The sequence below is a fragment of the Oncorhynchus kisutch genome, unplaced genomic scaffold (genome assembly GCF_002021735.2).
Source record: "Oncorhynchus kisutch isolate 150728-3 unplaced genomic scaffold, Okis_V2 scaffold721, whole genome shotgun sequence".
NCBI classification, from domain to species: domain Eukaryota; kingdom Metazoa; phylum Chordata; class Actinopteri; order Salmoniformes; family Salmonidae; genus Oncorhynchus; species Oncorhynchus kisutch.
Window position 1 is genome coordinate 19,610 of NW_022262666.1, and position 15,020 is coordinate 34,629.

At 46.1% G+C, this 15,020-nt stretch overlaps 1 protein-coding gene across 2 annotated transcripts; it reads right to left on the minus strand.

Annotated features, from left to right (window-relative positions):
- Nucleotides 1–752: 752 nt before the first annotated feature.
- On the minus strand, nt 753–12,287 carry LOC109879252 (ubiquitin carboxyl-terminal hydrolase isozyme L1-like). Of its 2 annotated transcripts, XM_031815991.1 has the most exons (9): nt 12,157–12,285; nt 12,008–12,019; nt 9,111–9,239; nt 8,568–8,709; nt 7,755–7,840; nt 2,392–2,439; nt 2,032–2,101; nt 1,880–1,938; nt 753–1,293 (listed from the first exon to the last, which is right to left on the minus strand). In XM_031815991.1, exons 1-9 carry the CDS (start codon nt 12,187–12,189, stop codon nt 1,210–1,212), a joined length of 663 nt encoding a protein of 220 aa, XP_031671851.1. In that variant the 5' UTR covers nt 12,190–12,285; the 3' UTR covers nt 753–1,209. The 2 variants fall into 2 exon arrangements, with proteins under 2 accessions (XP_031671851.1, XP_031671852.1); XM_031815992.1 differs by lacking the exons at nt 753–1,293; nt 1,880–1,938; nt 2,032–2,101; nt 2,392–2,439 and adding an exon at nt 3,371–4,630 and having other exon boundaries at nt 12,157–12,287.
- Between the last annotated feature and the right edge of the window lie 2,733 nt (nt 12,288–15,020).

Here is a 15,020-nt window from a genome sequence, read left to right on the forward strand (position 1 = left end):
TCTAAAGGGTGAAAACATAGTAGGGTTCTAGGAGGAACTGCCCCCCCGGGGGTAACTCTCCCCCGTAATTCACATTACCACCACAAGATGTCAAATTATTTATCACAACTTGGAGATATTTCAACAAAACAGTTGTGGTAAATTGATCACATGACATTTTGAAGTTGTAGATATATTCCACTGGGCTTATAAATGTTCAATATACAAGTACAAAAGCTTTACGATAAACAATCCACCTGTTGAGAGAAATGTAGAGAATTTGATGTAAGTAGTAATATGATCGATGAGTGTCTGGGGAAACTCACCCCCCCCCCTACTAGGGGATAACTGCCCCCCCCCCACACTAGGGGATAACTGCCCCCCCCCCCCCCACACTAGGGGATAACTGCCCCCCCCCCCCCCCAGTCCTCCAGATCAGAGGCAGTAGAGATGACCAGAGATGCTCTTGACAAGAAAGTGAATTGGACAATTTGTCTGTCCTGCTAAGCATTCAAAATGTAATGAGCACTTTTGTCTGTCAGGGAAAATGTATTTTTTGGGGGGGGGGGGGGGGGGTGTAGTGAAGTGAAAGAAGTCAACCATAGTAAAGTACAGATACTACTTTAAGTCAAATCGAACACGTTTGAAATTATCAGGATGGAAAGAGAACTGAAATACCCTCCTAAAGTAGAAGGTACTTCAACATTTTACTCTGAAAAGCTACTCAAGTACAGTAATTACAGAAGTTAATGACTGTACATCACAGAGAGGAGAAGTGTGTAGTTTGGTTGTTTATTGGCAGTCAGCAGCACAGGAAGATGCAGAAAGGCAAAGCACAGCCAACGTTGTAACATCCTAACACAGTAACAACGTCATCTTAACATCGTAGTCTGATGTAACAGCTGTTAGAAACAGAGCTGAGGAGTCAGACAGCAGAAAAACAGGAACACCTCACAGGCTGCAGATCAAACGGCTCCCTACTCCCCCATGTAAGTGCACTACTTTCTCAGTGGTGATCTGACTTGGAAAAATAAATGAGACAGTACAGCAGTAGTGACATTGTGACACAAGGCTTGTGCAAACTAACATCTACACATGTGTGCTGCGGTGTGTGTGTGTGTGTGGAGAGTGCAAACTATGTTTCCAGTACATACCGGGTGTGTGTGTACACCATGGTTCACGTGTGTGTGTGTGTGTGTGTGTGTGTGTGTGTGTCCCTCTCCAGGGTCTCTAGGTATGACAGAGGGCCACAGCAGAGAAGCGGACCTCTCCCTCTGCTCTCTCCACAAAACCCCGACACACCCTGGCTGCATCCTGGGGAGAGAGAGGAGAGAGATTAAGCTCTGGAGCCTCTGCTAAATTAATCAATATTTAGCAGATGTTATCACGGGTGTAGCGAAACGCTAGACGAACAGCCCAGCTAGCACAACCCTCTGGTTAAACAGGATACACTGGGACGATGCAGTGAGTTCAATGGCAAGACGTCTGACAGATGTAGAATGTCTATATACTCCATCAGCTAGCAATAGAAGGTATGCACTCCATCAGCTCGCAATAGGAAGTCATGTTTTGGTCGCAGAGCACATTGCAGCTGTTTAACCAATAGCCTGGAATCACTAGTTAAACTTCTAATCAGAACACATTTCTGGGAGGAGTCTATAAGGTTCCATTGTTTGGTTTTTATTGTTGAACATTTGTTGAGATTATACGCATTTGCTTATGAACCAATCAAACGTCGCTGCCTCCTCACTGTCCCCACGGGAGGGGAGGGACGGCGTGTTACTTTGGTGAGGAAAAACAACACTGTGCTGCTCTGTAGGGTGATTCTTCGTATGAAATAAAATCTGACTTTACAGTTTGACACGTCGGCTGGGATTAGATGAATGGAAGGGGAACGTACCTTGAGGAAGGAGTCATCCTTGGTGGTTCCATGGTTCACCGGTCCCTCCATCCTACCATCTACACAACAGAATCACAGAGAGAGACAGAGAAAGTGTGTAAATACACACCGGGGCGGAAAACCTGGGGAGACGGGGCGGGACACACACTCACCCAGCTCATAAAGCTGTCCTTTCACATTGACAAAGGTGATAAAATGGAAGTTGATGTTATCTGCCTCCACCTGAAAGAGAAAGAAAGCGAGGGTTAGAAAGCGAGGGAGAGAAAGAGAGAAAGCGAGGGAGAGAAAGAGGAAGGGTTAGAAAGAGGGAGGGAGAGAAAGAGGGAGGGAGAGAAAGAGGGAGGGAGAGAAAGAGGGAGGGAGAGAAAGAGGGAGGGAGAGAAAGAGAGGGTTAGAAAGAAAGAGAGGGAGAGAAAGAAAGAGAGGGAGAGAAAGAGAGAGGGAGAGTATACAATATGAAATTCTACATAAGTAACATCTGAGGAGGTCCTTATGTTGCATTGTGTTCTCACCCTGCACTGGCCCTGTGCTGCCACTTCCTCATGAGCCTCTCTGATGGCCTGCAAGAGACAACAATATACACACACACACACATCTGTATAGAGACATACAGGTACTTACATTAGACAGACAGGTATTTACATTAAACAAGAATTCAGACCCCTTGACTTTCCACACTTTGTTACATTCTAAAAAAAGATTAATGACGGGGGAAAAACCAATTTAATCTTCACACAATGGCCGATATTGACAAAGCAAAAAGAGGGTTAGAAATGGGCTAATTTATAAAATGATATAATACCTTATTTACACTAGTATTCAGACCCTTTGCTAGGAGACTAGAAGTGGAGCTCAGGTGTATATGGTTCCCATTGATCATCCTTAAAAATGTTTCTACAGCTTGGAGTCCACCTGTGGTAAACTCAATTAATTTGGCAGGAGTAGGAAAGGCCCACACCTGTCGATAAGTTCCCACAGTTTAAAAAAAATATTTAACTAGACAGGTCTGTTAAGAACAAATTCTTATTTACAATGACGGCCTTCTGGGGAACAGTAGGTTAACTGCCTTGTTCAGGGGCAGAACGGCAGATTTTTACCTTGTCAGCTAGGATTCTATCCAGAAACCTTTCGGTTAAAAACCATTGATACACAGGAAACTGTCGTGAAACACAGCAGCGTTGCAGTTCTTGACACAAACCGGTGCCCCTGGCACCTACTGCCATACCCCATTCAAAGGCACTTCAACAGCGTCTTGCCCATTCACCCTCAATGGTACAGATACACAATCCATGTCTCAAGGCTTAAAATTCCTTCTTAACCCGTCTCCTGCCTTTCATCTACACTGACTGAAGTGGATTTAACAAGTGACATCAATAAGGGATCATAGCTTTCACTTGATCAATCTGTAATGGAAAGAGCTGTTCTTAATGTTTTGTACACTCAGTGAACATTAAAGCCTATTGATAAATATTTCTACAAACACTAAAAACATACATATTAACCCATATAATGCATGTATTCCTATTCGTTACAACACATATTAACCCATATAATGCATGTATTCCTATTCGTTACAACACCATATTAACCCATATAATGCATGTATTCCTATTCGTTACAGCACCATATTAACCCATATAATGCATGTATTCCTATTCGTTACAACACATATTAACCCATATAATGCATGTATTCCTATTCGTTACAGCACCATATTAACCCATATAATGCATGTATTCCTATTCGTTACAACACATATTAACCCATATAATGCATGTATTCCTATTCGTTACAACACATAATGCATGTATTCCTATTCGTTACAACACATATTAACCCATATAATGCATGTATTCCTATTCGTTACAACACATATTAACCCATATAATGCATGTATTCCTATTCGTTACAACACATATTAACCCATATAATGCATGTATTCCTATTCGTTACAACACATATTAACCCATATAATGCATGTATTCCTATTCGTTACAACACCATATTAACCCATATAATGCATGTATTCCTATTCGTTACAACACCATATTAACCCATATAATGCATGTATTCCTATTCGTTACAACACATATTAACCCATATAATGCATGTATTCCTATTCGTTACAACACCATATTAACCCATATAATGCATGTATTCCTATTCGTTACAACACCATATTAACCCATATAATGCATGTATTCCTATTCGTTACAACACATATTAACCCATATAATGCATGTATTCCTATTCGTTACAACACATATTAACCCATATAATGCATGTATTCCTATTCGTTACAACACATATTAACCCATATAATGCATGTATTCCTATTCGTTACAACACATATTAACCCATATAATGCATGTATTCCTATTCGTTACAACACATATTAACCCATATAATGCATGTATTCCTATTCGTTACAACACCATATTAACCCATATAATGCATGTATTCCTATTCGTTACAACACCATATTAACCCATATAATGCATGTATTCCTATTCGTTACAACACCATATTAACCCATATAATGCATGTATTCCTATTCGTTACAACACATATTAACCCATATAATGCATGTATTCCTATTCGTTACAACACCATATTGGTCTGTGAAGCCATGCATCTCAGAACCCAGCAGCTCTGCTGTCCTCTAGTGGCCGAGGCTACGGGAGAAGACAGGCCATATTGACGGAGAATATTATGGACTGGAACTGGGGAATCTTTCCATTGAGGGGGAAACTGAGGACAGAGATAATAAACATCCTATTCAGCCTGTTTGTGATGTTCTGTCCTCTGATATGGAAAGCTTTTAGGACAGAGATAATAAACATCCTATTCAGCCTGTTTGTGATGTTCTGTCCTCTGATATGGAAAGCTTTTAGGACAGAGATAATAAACATCCTAGTCAGCCTGTTTGTGATGTTCTGTCCTCTGATATGGAAAGCTTTTAGGACAGAGATAATAAACATTCTATTCAGCCTGTTTGTGATGTTCTGTCCTCTGATATGGAAAGCTTTGAGGACAGAGATAATAAACATCCTATTCAGCCTGTTTACAGATGGAGACAGAGGTCCCAATGAATGTCCCAAGAGACTAAGGGTACATCCTATATGCCCTGGGTTATATGTGTAGGTCTACCTACACTACAGGTCTACCGTGGGTTATATGTGTAAGTCTACCTACACTACAGGTCTACCTACACTACAGGCCCACCGTGGGTTATACATGTAGGGTCTACCTACACTACAGGCCCACCGTGGGTTATACGTGTAGGGTCTACCTACACTACAGGCCTACCTACACTACAGGCCCACCGTGGGTTATACATGTAGGGTCTCCCTACACTACAGGCCCCCCCATGGGTTATACGTGTAGGGTCTCCCTACACTACAGGCCCCCCCATGGGTTATACGTGTAGGGTCTCCCTACACTACAGGCCCACCGTGGGTTATACGTGTAGGGTCTCCCTACACTACAGGCCCACCGTGGGTTATACGTGTAGGGTCTACCTACACTACAGGCCCACCGTGGGTTATACGTGTAGGGTCTACCTACACTACAGGCCCACCGTGGGTTATACGTGTAGGGTCTACCTACACTACAGGCCCACCGTGGGTTATACGTGTAGGGTCTACCTACACTACAGGCCTACCTACACTACAGGCCCACCGTGGGTTATACATGTAGGGTCTACCTACACTACAGGCCCACCGTGGGTTATACGTGTAGGGTCTACCTACACTACAGGCCTACCTACACTACAGGCCCACCGTGGGTTATACATGTAGAGTCTCCCTACACTACAGGCCCACCCATGGGTTATACGTGTAGGGTCTACCTACACTACAGGCCCACCGTGGGTTGTACGTGTAGGGCATCCCTACACTACAGGCCCCCCCATGGGTTATACGTGTAGGGTCTCCCTACACTACAGGCCCCCCCATGGGTTTTACGTGTAGGGTCTCCCTACACTACAGGCCCACCCATGGGTTATACGTGTAGGGTCTCCCTACACTACAGGCCCACCCATGGGTTATACGTGTAGGGTCTACCTACACTACAGGCCCACCGTGGGTTATACGTGTAGGGTCTACCTACACTACAGGCCTACCTACACTACAGGCCCACCGTGGGTTATACGTGTAGGGTCTACCTACACTACAGGCCTACCTACACTACAGGCCCACCGTGGGTTATACGTGTAGGGTCTACCTACACTACAGGCCCACCCATGGGTTATACGTGTAGGGTCTCCCTACACTACAGGCCCACCCATGGGTTATACGTGTAGGGTCTCCCTACACTACAGGCCCACCCATGGGTTATACGTGTAGGGTCTACCTACACTACAGGCCCACCCATGGGTTATACGTGTAGGGAGACCCTACACTACAGGCCCACCCATGGGTTATACGTGTAGGGTCTCCCTACACTACAGGCCCACCCATGGGTTATACGTGAAGGGTCTCCCTACACTACAGGCCCACCCATGGGTTATACGTGTAGGGTCTCCCTACACTACAGGCCCACCCATGGGTTATACGTGTAGGGTCTCCCTACACTACAGGCCCACCGTGGGTTATACCCGTAGGGTCTACCTACACTACAGGCCCACCGTGGGTTATACCCGTAGGGTCTACCTACACTACAGGCCCACCGTGGGTTATACCCGTAGGGTCTACCTACACTACAGGCCCACCCATGGGTTATATGTGTAGGCCTACCTATACTACAGGCCCAACAGGATGTGGACACCTGCTCAGCGAACATCAGTCCAGAAACATCAACCTCGTGCATCTAGCTACTTCCTGTCCCTCGTGCGTCTAGCTACTTCCTGTCCCTCGTGCGTCTAGCTACTTCCTGTCCCTCGTGCGTCTAGCTACTTCCTGTCCCTCGTGCGTCTAGCTACTTCCTGTCCCTCGTGCGTCTAGCTACTTCCTGTCCCTCGTGCGTCTAGCTACTTCCTGTCCCTCGTGCGTCTAGCTACTTCCTGTCCCTCGTGCGTCTAGCTACTTCCTGTCCCTCGTGCGTCTAGCTACTTCCTGTCCCTCGTGCGTCTAGCTACTTCCTGTCCCTCGTGCGTCTAGCTACTTCCTGTCCCTCGTGCGTCTAGCTACTTCCTGTCCCTCGTGCGTCTAGCTACTTCCTGTCCCTCGTGCGTCTAGCTACTTCCTGTCCCTCGTGTTAGCCTTCATCTTGAAATAACAGAAATGCTGTGAAAAAGTGCCTGTCCGTGCCTGTTCTGTTGACATGTTAGTCGTCACGGTAGCTGTGAATATTCTAAATATTTAGTCACAGTAGCTGTTCTGTTGACATGTTAGTTGTCATGGTAGCTGTGAATATTCTAAATATTTAGTCACAGTGCCTGTTCTGTTGACATGTTAGTCATCAGGGTAACTCCTACGGCACTAACCTGGTGAACACCTTCGGAGCTCCTCCCAAGCAAGGTATTTGATTGGTTTGATGTGTTGTGAGGCGTGACTTGATTTACACCGGGTTCCAACCCGCTCTAGCGGATTTCTGACATGGATCTTCCCAGGTTTCCAGTTAAGGAAGCCTGGTTCACGAGGCCAGACGTGAGGTGTCCCCCAATAATATCTACCGTCTCCTGAAGTATGGACTCGTTCACTACAGATCTAGGATTAGTGGAGTCCCCCAATAATATCTACCTTCTCCTGAAGTATGGACTCGTTCACTACAGATCTAGGATTAGTGGAGGAAGCTTTGGCTAGAGGGAGTTCCCACCTTAGAACAAGTACACACTTCGGGAGGAAGGAGTGGAAATTGGGACATAGCCAAGGTGTGTGTGTGTGCATGAGTGTATTACTGTGTGTTTGTCGATCACTGTGAATGTGTGGGTTACCTGGTTGTTCTCCAGGTGTGTGGCTCGCTGGGCGGGGGTCATGTTAGCCGTCTCATCTAGAAACTTCTTCAGAGCAGAGTCACCATCTGGCACAGAGAGAGCACTGTTACATACTGGTCCTGTCTGAATCAGTCTTCCCTACTTCTGTACTAATCATACTATTTAGTAGTGTTTAGTATAAATATATTCAGTAAGAAGCACATCACCATCCTACCCTCATCCACACTGAGGCGGCTTCAGCTAATGAGCAATTGTGTCATTTGTCAGTCCTCGGATCTGATCATCAACTGATTATGAAAAGACCAGTCTCTTCCTCAATAGAGTTCAGTGAATTCTACTGGATAAAGACCAGTCTCTTCCTCAATAGAGTTCAGTGAATTCTATTAAATAAAGACCAGTCTCTTCCTCAATAGAGTTCAGTGAATTCTACTAGATAAAGACCAGTCTCTTCCTCAATAGAGTTCAGTGAATTCTATTAAATAAAGACCAGTCTCTTCCTCAAGAGGAAGTGAATTCTATTAAATAAAGACCAGTCTCTTCCTCAAGAGGAAGTGAATTCTATTAAATAAAGACCAGTCTCTTCCTCAAGAGGAAGTGAATTCTATTAAATAAAGACCAGTCTCTTCCTCAAGAGGAAGTGAATTCTATTAACTGTAAAGCATCCTGTCTATGACATCACTACATGTTCTAAATATCACATGCTATAAACATTCTATTTTCACATACCCAATCAGCCGACTATTATGAAGGCAAGTATGGGTATTCGACATCCCCCCTCCATCCTGGCTCCATGCAGGACCCGTTTCTACTCACCATACTCTATGTGGGTGGGGTTGTTGGCGACTGCGTGCAGCAGAGCCACAGTGCCACAGGAGTTGACCACCGTCTGTTTCAGGAAGTAGAGGTCAGTACCTCCCGACACCTTCCCAGCCTGCTGCTGCCGGAACGACTCGTGCTGAAACACACACCGTTATCATCATCATCATGCTACACCAGAGTCTCTCAAACACAGTCCTGGGACCCCAGGGGTTGCACATTCTGGGTTTTGCCCTAGTACTACACGGGAGATTCAAATAATCAAAATCAAGCTACTAGAGCAAAATAAACTAAATGTGCATCACCTTGGGGTCCCCAGAACACTAAACCTCAGCCCTGGGGTCCCCAGGACACTAAACCTCAGCCCTGGGGTCCCCAGGACACTAAACCTCAGCCCTGGGGTCCCCAGGACACTAAACCTCAGCCCTGGGGTCCCCAGGACACTAAACCTCAGCCCTGGGGTCCCCAGGACAGAGTTGCTCCACATCACTGGGCTACATATTTCCAACGTAATAAAGATACTGCTAGATCATTGGTTACCTGTTGTGTCAGAGGGAAGAGCAGCATGAGGGCGCAGCTGGGAGAAGGTACTGAAGACACTCCCTCATCCTCCAGCCCCAACACATCCACGAAGCCCCAGCTACCACACACCCCCAGCCCACTGAGCACCTGCAACAGTCAAACAGAACATTAACAGGAAGGTTTCCTATCAGTCTCTAGAGACCAACCAGAGCACAGCTCAACACCAACAGGCTAGATTAGAACACCCAGAACACAGCTCAACACCAACATGCTAGATTAGACCAACCAGGACACAGCTCAACACCAACAGGCTAGATTAGAACACCCAGAACACAGCTCAACACCAACAGGCTAGATTAGACCAACCAGGACACAGCTCAACACCAACAGGCTAGATTAGACCAACCGGAACACAGCTCAACACCAACAGGCTAGATTAGACCAACCGGAACACAGCTCAACACCAACATGCTAGATTAGACCAACCAGGACACAGCTCAACACCAACAGGCTAGATTAGAACACCCAGAACACAGCTCAACACCAACAGGCTAGATTAGAACACAGCTCAACACCAACAGGCTAGATTAGACCAACCAGGACACAGCTCAACAACAGGCTAGATTAGACCAACCAGAACACAGCTCAACACCAACATGCTAGATTAGACCAACCAGGACACTGCTCAACACCAACCAGGACACAGCTCAACACCAACATGCTAGACTAGAACACAGCTCAACACCAACAGGCTAGACTAGAACAACAAGAACACAGCTCAACACCAACAGGCTAGATTAGGACAACCAGACCATCTAGACAGTGTATCTGGAACTCACCCAGTCAATGAAAACACTATACTCTGTATATACAGTAGAACGTAAGCATAAAGTATCAAGTTACTCTGCGTACACATCACTGACAATCTGAAATGGTTCACCCTCACAGACAGTGTGATGAAGGCACCACACTGGTTGTGAAGAAGGATGAAGAAATTTGGCTTGGCCCCCTATAAAACCCTCAAACTTTTACAGATGCACAATTGAGAGCATCCTGTCAGGCTATATCACCACCTGGTACGGTAAACTGCAGGGCTCTCCAGAGGGTGGCGCGGTCTGCCCAACGCATCACCGGGGGCAAACTACCTGCCCTTCAGGACACCTACACCACCCGATGTCACAGGAAGGCCAAAAAGACAAGGACAACAACCACCAGAGCCACTGCCTGTTCACCCCGCTAGCATCCAGAAGGTGAGGTCAGTACAGCTGCATCATCACCACCCGAGCCACAGCCTGTTCACCCCGCTACCATCCAGAAGGTGAGGTCAGTACAGCTGCATCAAAGCTGGGACCGAGAGACTGAAAAACAGCTTCTATCAAGGCCATCAGACTTAAATAGCCATCAATAGCAGCTACCACCCTGTTACTCAACCCTGCACCTTAGAGGCTGCTGCCCTGTATTAATGGATTAATGGAATCACTGGTCACTCTCAACCCTGCACCTTAGAGGCTGCTGCCCTGTATTAATGGATTAATGGAATCACTAGTCACTCTCAACCCTGCACCTTAGAGGCTGCTGCCCAGTAGACATGGAATCACTGGTCACTTTAATAATGGAACACTAGTCACTCTCAATCCTGCACCTTAGAGGCTGCTGCCCTGTAGACATGGAATCACTGGTCACTCTCAACCCTGCACCTTAGAGGCTGCTGCCCTGTATTAATGGATTAATGGAATCACTGGTCACTCTCAACCCTGCACCTTAGAGGCTGCTGCCCTGTATTAATGGAATCACTGGTCACTCTCAACCCTGCACCTTAGAGGCTGCTGCCCTGTATTAATGGAATCACTGGTCACTCTCAACCCTGCACCTTAGAGGCTGCTGCCCTGTATTAATGGAATCACTGGTCACTCTCAACCCTGCACCTTAGAGGCTGCTGCCCTGTAGACATGGAATCACTGGTCACTCTCAACCCTGCACCTTAGAGGCTGCTGCCCTGTAGACATGGAATCACTGGTCACTCTCAACCCTGCACCTTAGAGGCTGCTGCCCTGTAGACATGGACTCACTGGTCACTTTAATAAGGTTTACATACTGCTTTGCTCATTTCATATGTATATACCGTATTCTATTCTACTGTAATTTAGTCAATGCCACCCGACATTGATCATCCTAATATTGTTATATTTATTAATGCCATTATCTTACTTTTAGATGGGTGAATTATTAGATATTACCGCACTGTTGGAGCTACGAACACAAGCATTTCGCGACACCCGCAATAACTGCTAAAATGAGTATGTGACCAATCAGATGTGATTTACAGCGCAGTTAAATGGCCGTCAGGTAGAGAGAGTAGAACTCGGAGATTGTTGAGCCCGAATTGAAACTCTCCATGGTAATGGACACTAACATGGCCATGATGACTCGGCAGAACAGGCCTCAAATCAATAATATTATAATCACTAACGTTAAGCATATCTCCGCTGAACTAACTTCTTTATCAGAACATTATTACCGCACGGCAGTCTGTCCCAAATGAATAGCGATGAACTTCAAATCAAAGCCAGAGACAAGTTGATCTTTAGTCGCTCTCTCTCCATCCTTCCATCAGACCACACCCTGTATCCTAGACACCGGGTGGGGCACCAGGCGCAGCGTGGCAGAGATGCTACCGGGGAGACGGACAGTAGTCTACGACGGAAAGGCTCTATTCTAACGGCAGGTTCATCTCGTGTACCTCTGTCGCGCTGCCGTTCAGATGATAATCTGATCCTAACTAGTATTTTTAACTCCAGACCGAGCCAGGTCCATAATAACCCACCTGTTGGTTATAATGTCCTGTTGTCTGGTTGTAACGTCATATACACAACTGTCATCATATCGGTTATGACTCAGCGATATTAAATACACACCTTGTTCAGCATCTGAAACACAGACAGACAAAGAGAAAATATATATTATTTAGACAGTGGGAGACCGTTAGAACCGAGCAGCTGCGTATTTTAAGTCTCAGTCTTATGATATACGTATTAAAACCACATTTATTATGATGGTTCTCTACCTCCGGGTTGATCTCCATTGGTTGCCACTCCATCCTGTTCGGTAAGGTTCGGTCCCGTATATCGGTATGTTGTCAAATTTGCTCTGTCGCAACCAGCTGCTGATTTGGGCGATATGATCACACCCAGACCGTCCACCTGCTTCATATGCTGCCAGTCATATTCCATTGTGCCGTTCGGCGGGGGTGGACGAGAACCGGAGAAAAAGCCAATAGATCCTCCCGTAGCCTCGCCTCGTCTGTAAACAAGACAATACATATTACAGTGAAGCATTGGAGGTGAGGTGAGAGAGAGATGTGTGTGAGGTGTTCTGTGTAGTTTTAACGAGCAGTCTAGAAGGTGGACTGGTCCAAGCCCGACACAACAGTGGACGCTTCAATAGAGAGCTGAGAGTCTGGTGGGTAATGGGTGCGTTCGAGCAGATCACTTTTGTCAGATGGTCAAGTCTTTCGTATGTTGCGTTAGGGGGGATAGAAATGGACCTGACTTGTGCCTACATCATGGCCGTGTTCGAGAGCACCAACACGACTGCCGACTGACTGATCTACAAATCACCTTGAATCATAAATGATTACTCGTTATTTGTAGATCAGTCAGTCCCAATGATACCCATGATACATTGCGTTTTTTGATCCTCTCGAACACAGCCGCTCACTACATGAACTTTACAAAAATCATGTGATCGAAAGTCATGATGTTTTGACTGCAGAGAACTGCAAAATGTTGTAGTTGCTCTTTACCATAGAGAATGATAGAAGTCTCTAGTGGCCCAAAAGGTTGTAGTTGCTCTTTACCATAGAGAATGATAGAAGCCTCTAGCGGCTCAAAAGGTTGTAGTTGCTCTTTACCATAGAGAATGATAGAAGCCTCTAGCGGCTCAAAATTATGTAGTTGCTCTTTATCATAGAGAATGATAGAAGTCTCTAGTGGCCCAAAAGGTTGTAGTTGCTCTTTACCATAGATAATGATAGAAGACTCTAGCGGCCAAAAGGTTGTAGTTGCTCTTTATCATAGAGAATGATAGAAGACTCTAGCGGCCAAATGGTTGTAGTTGCTCTTTATCATACAGAATGATAGAAGCCTCTAGCGGCCCAAAAGGTTGTATTAGCATGGGCAGCCCCATTCAGGGCTTCCCCCATTTAAATGTAGCCAATAGAGGAGGCTGGTGGGAGGAGCTATAGGAGGACGGGCTCATTGTAATGGCTGAACTGGAATTAATGGAACGGAGTCAAACAAATCAAATTGTATTAGTCACATGCGCTGAATACAACAGGTGTTGTAGACCTTTCAGTGAAATGCTGACTGACCAGCCGTTAACCAACAGGTGTAGACCTCACAGTGAAATGCTGACTGACCAGCTCTTAACCAACAGGTGTAGACCTCACAGTGAAATGCTGACTGACCAGCCCTTAACCAACAGGTGTGGACCTCACAGTGAAATGCTGACTGACCAGTCCTTAACCAACAGGTGTAGATCTCACAGTGAAATGCTGACTGACCATCCCTTAACCAACAGGTGTGGACCTCACAGTGAAATGCTGACTGACCAGTCCTTAACCAACAGGTGTGGACCTCACAGTGAAATGCTGACTGACCAGCCCTTAACCAACAGGTGTGGACCTCACAGTGAAATGCTGACTGACCAGCCCTTAACCAACAGGTGTGGACCTCACAGTGAAATGCTGACTGACCAGCTCTTAACCAACAGGTGTAGACCTCACAGTGAAATGCAGACTGACCAGCTCTTATTCAACAGGTGTGGACCTCACAGTGAAATGCTGACTGACCAGCCCTTAACCAACAGGTGTGGACCTCACAGTGAAATGCTGACTGACCAGCCCTTAACCAACAGGTGTAGACCTCACAGTGAAATGCTGACTGACCAGCCCTTAACCAACAGGTGTAGACCTCACAGTGAAATGCTGACTGACCAGCCCTTAACCAACAGGTGTAGACCTCACAGTGAAATGCTGACTGACCAGTCCTTAACTAACAGGTGTAGACCTCACAGTGAAATGCTGACTGACCAGTCCTTAACCAACAGGTGTAGATCTCACAGTGAAATGCTGACTGACCAGCCCTTAACCAACAGGTGTGGACCTCACAGTGAAATGCTGACTGACCGGTCCTTAACCAACAGGTGTAGATCTCACAGTGAAATGCTGACTGACCAGCCCTAAACCAACAGGTGTAGACCTCACAGTGAAATGCTGACTGACCAGTCCTTAACCAACAGGTGTAGACCTCACAGTGAAATGCTGACTGACCAGCCATTAACCAACAGGTGTAGACCTCACAGTGAAATGCAGACTGACCAGCTCTTATTCAACAGGTGTAGACCTCACAGTGAAATGCTGACTGACCAGCCCTTAACCAACAGGTGTAGACCTCACAGTGAAATGCAGACTGACCAGCCCTTAACCAACAGGTGTAGACCTCACAGTGAAATGCTGACTGACCAGCCCTTAACCAACAGGTGTAGACCTCACAGTGAAATGCTGACTGACCAGCCCTTAACCAACAGGTGTGGACCTCACAGTGAAATGCTGACTGACCAGTCCTTAACCAACAGGTGTAGATCTCACAGTGAAATGCTGACTGACCAGCCCTTAACCAACAGGTGTGGACCTCACAGTGAAATGCTGACTGACCAGCCCTTAACCAACAGGTGTAGACCTCACAGTGAAATGCTGACTGACCAGTCCTTAACCAACAGGTGTAGACCTCACAGTGAAATGCTGACTGACCAGTCCTTAACCAACAGGTGTAGACCTCACAGTGAAATGCTGACTGACCAGCCCTTAACCAACAGGTGTAGACCTCACAGTGAAATGCTGACTGACCAGCCCTTAACCAACAGGTGTAG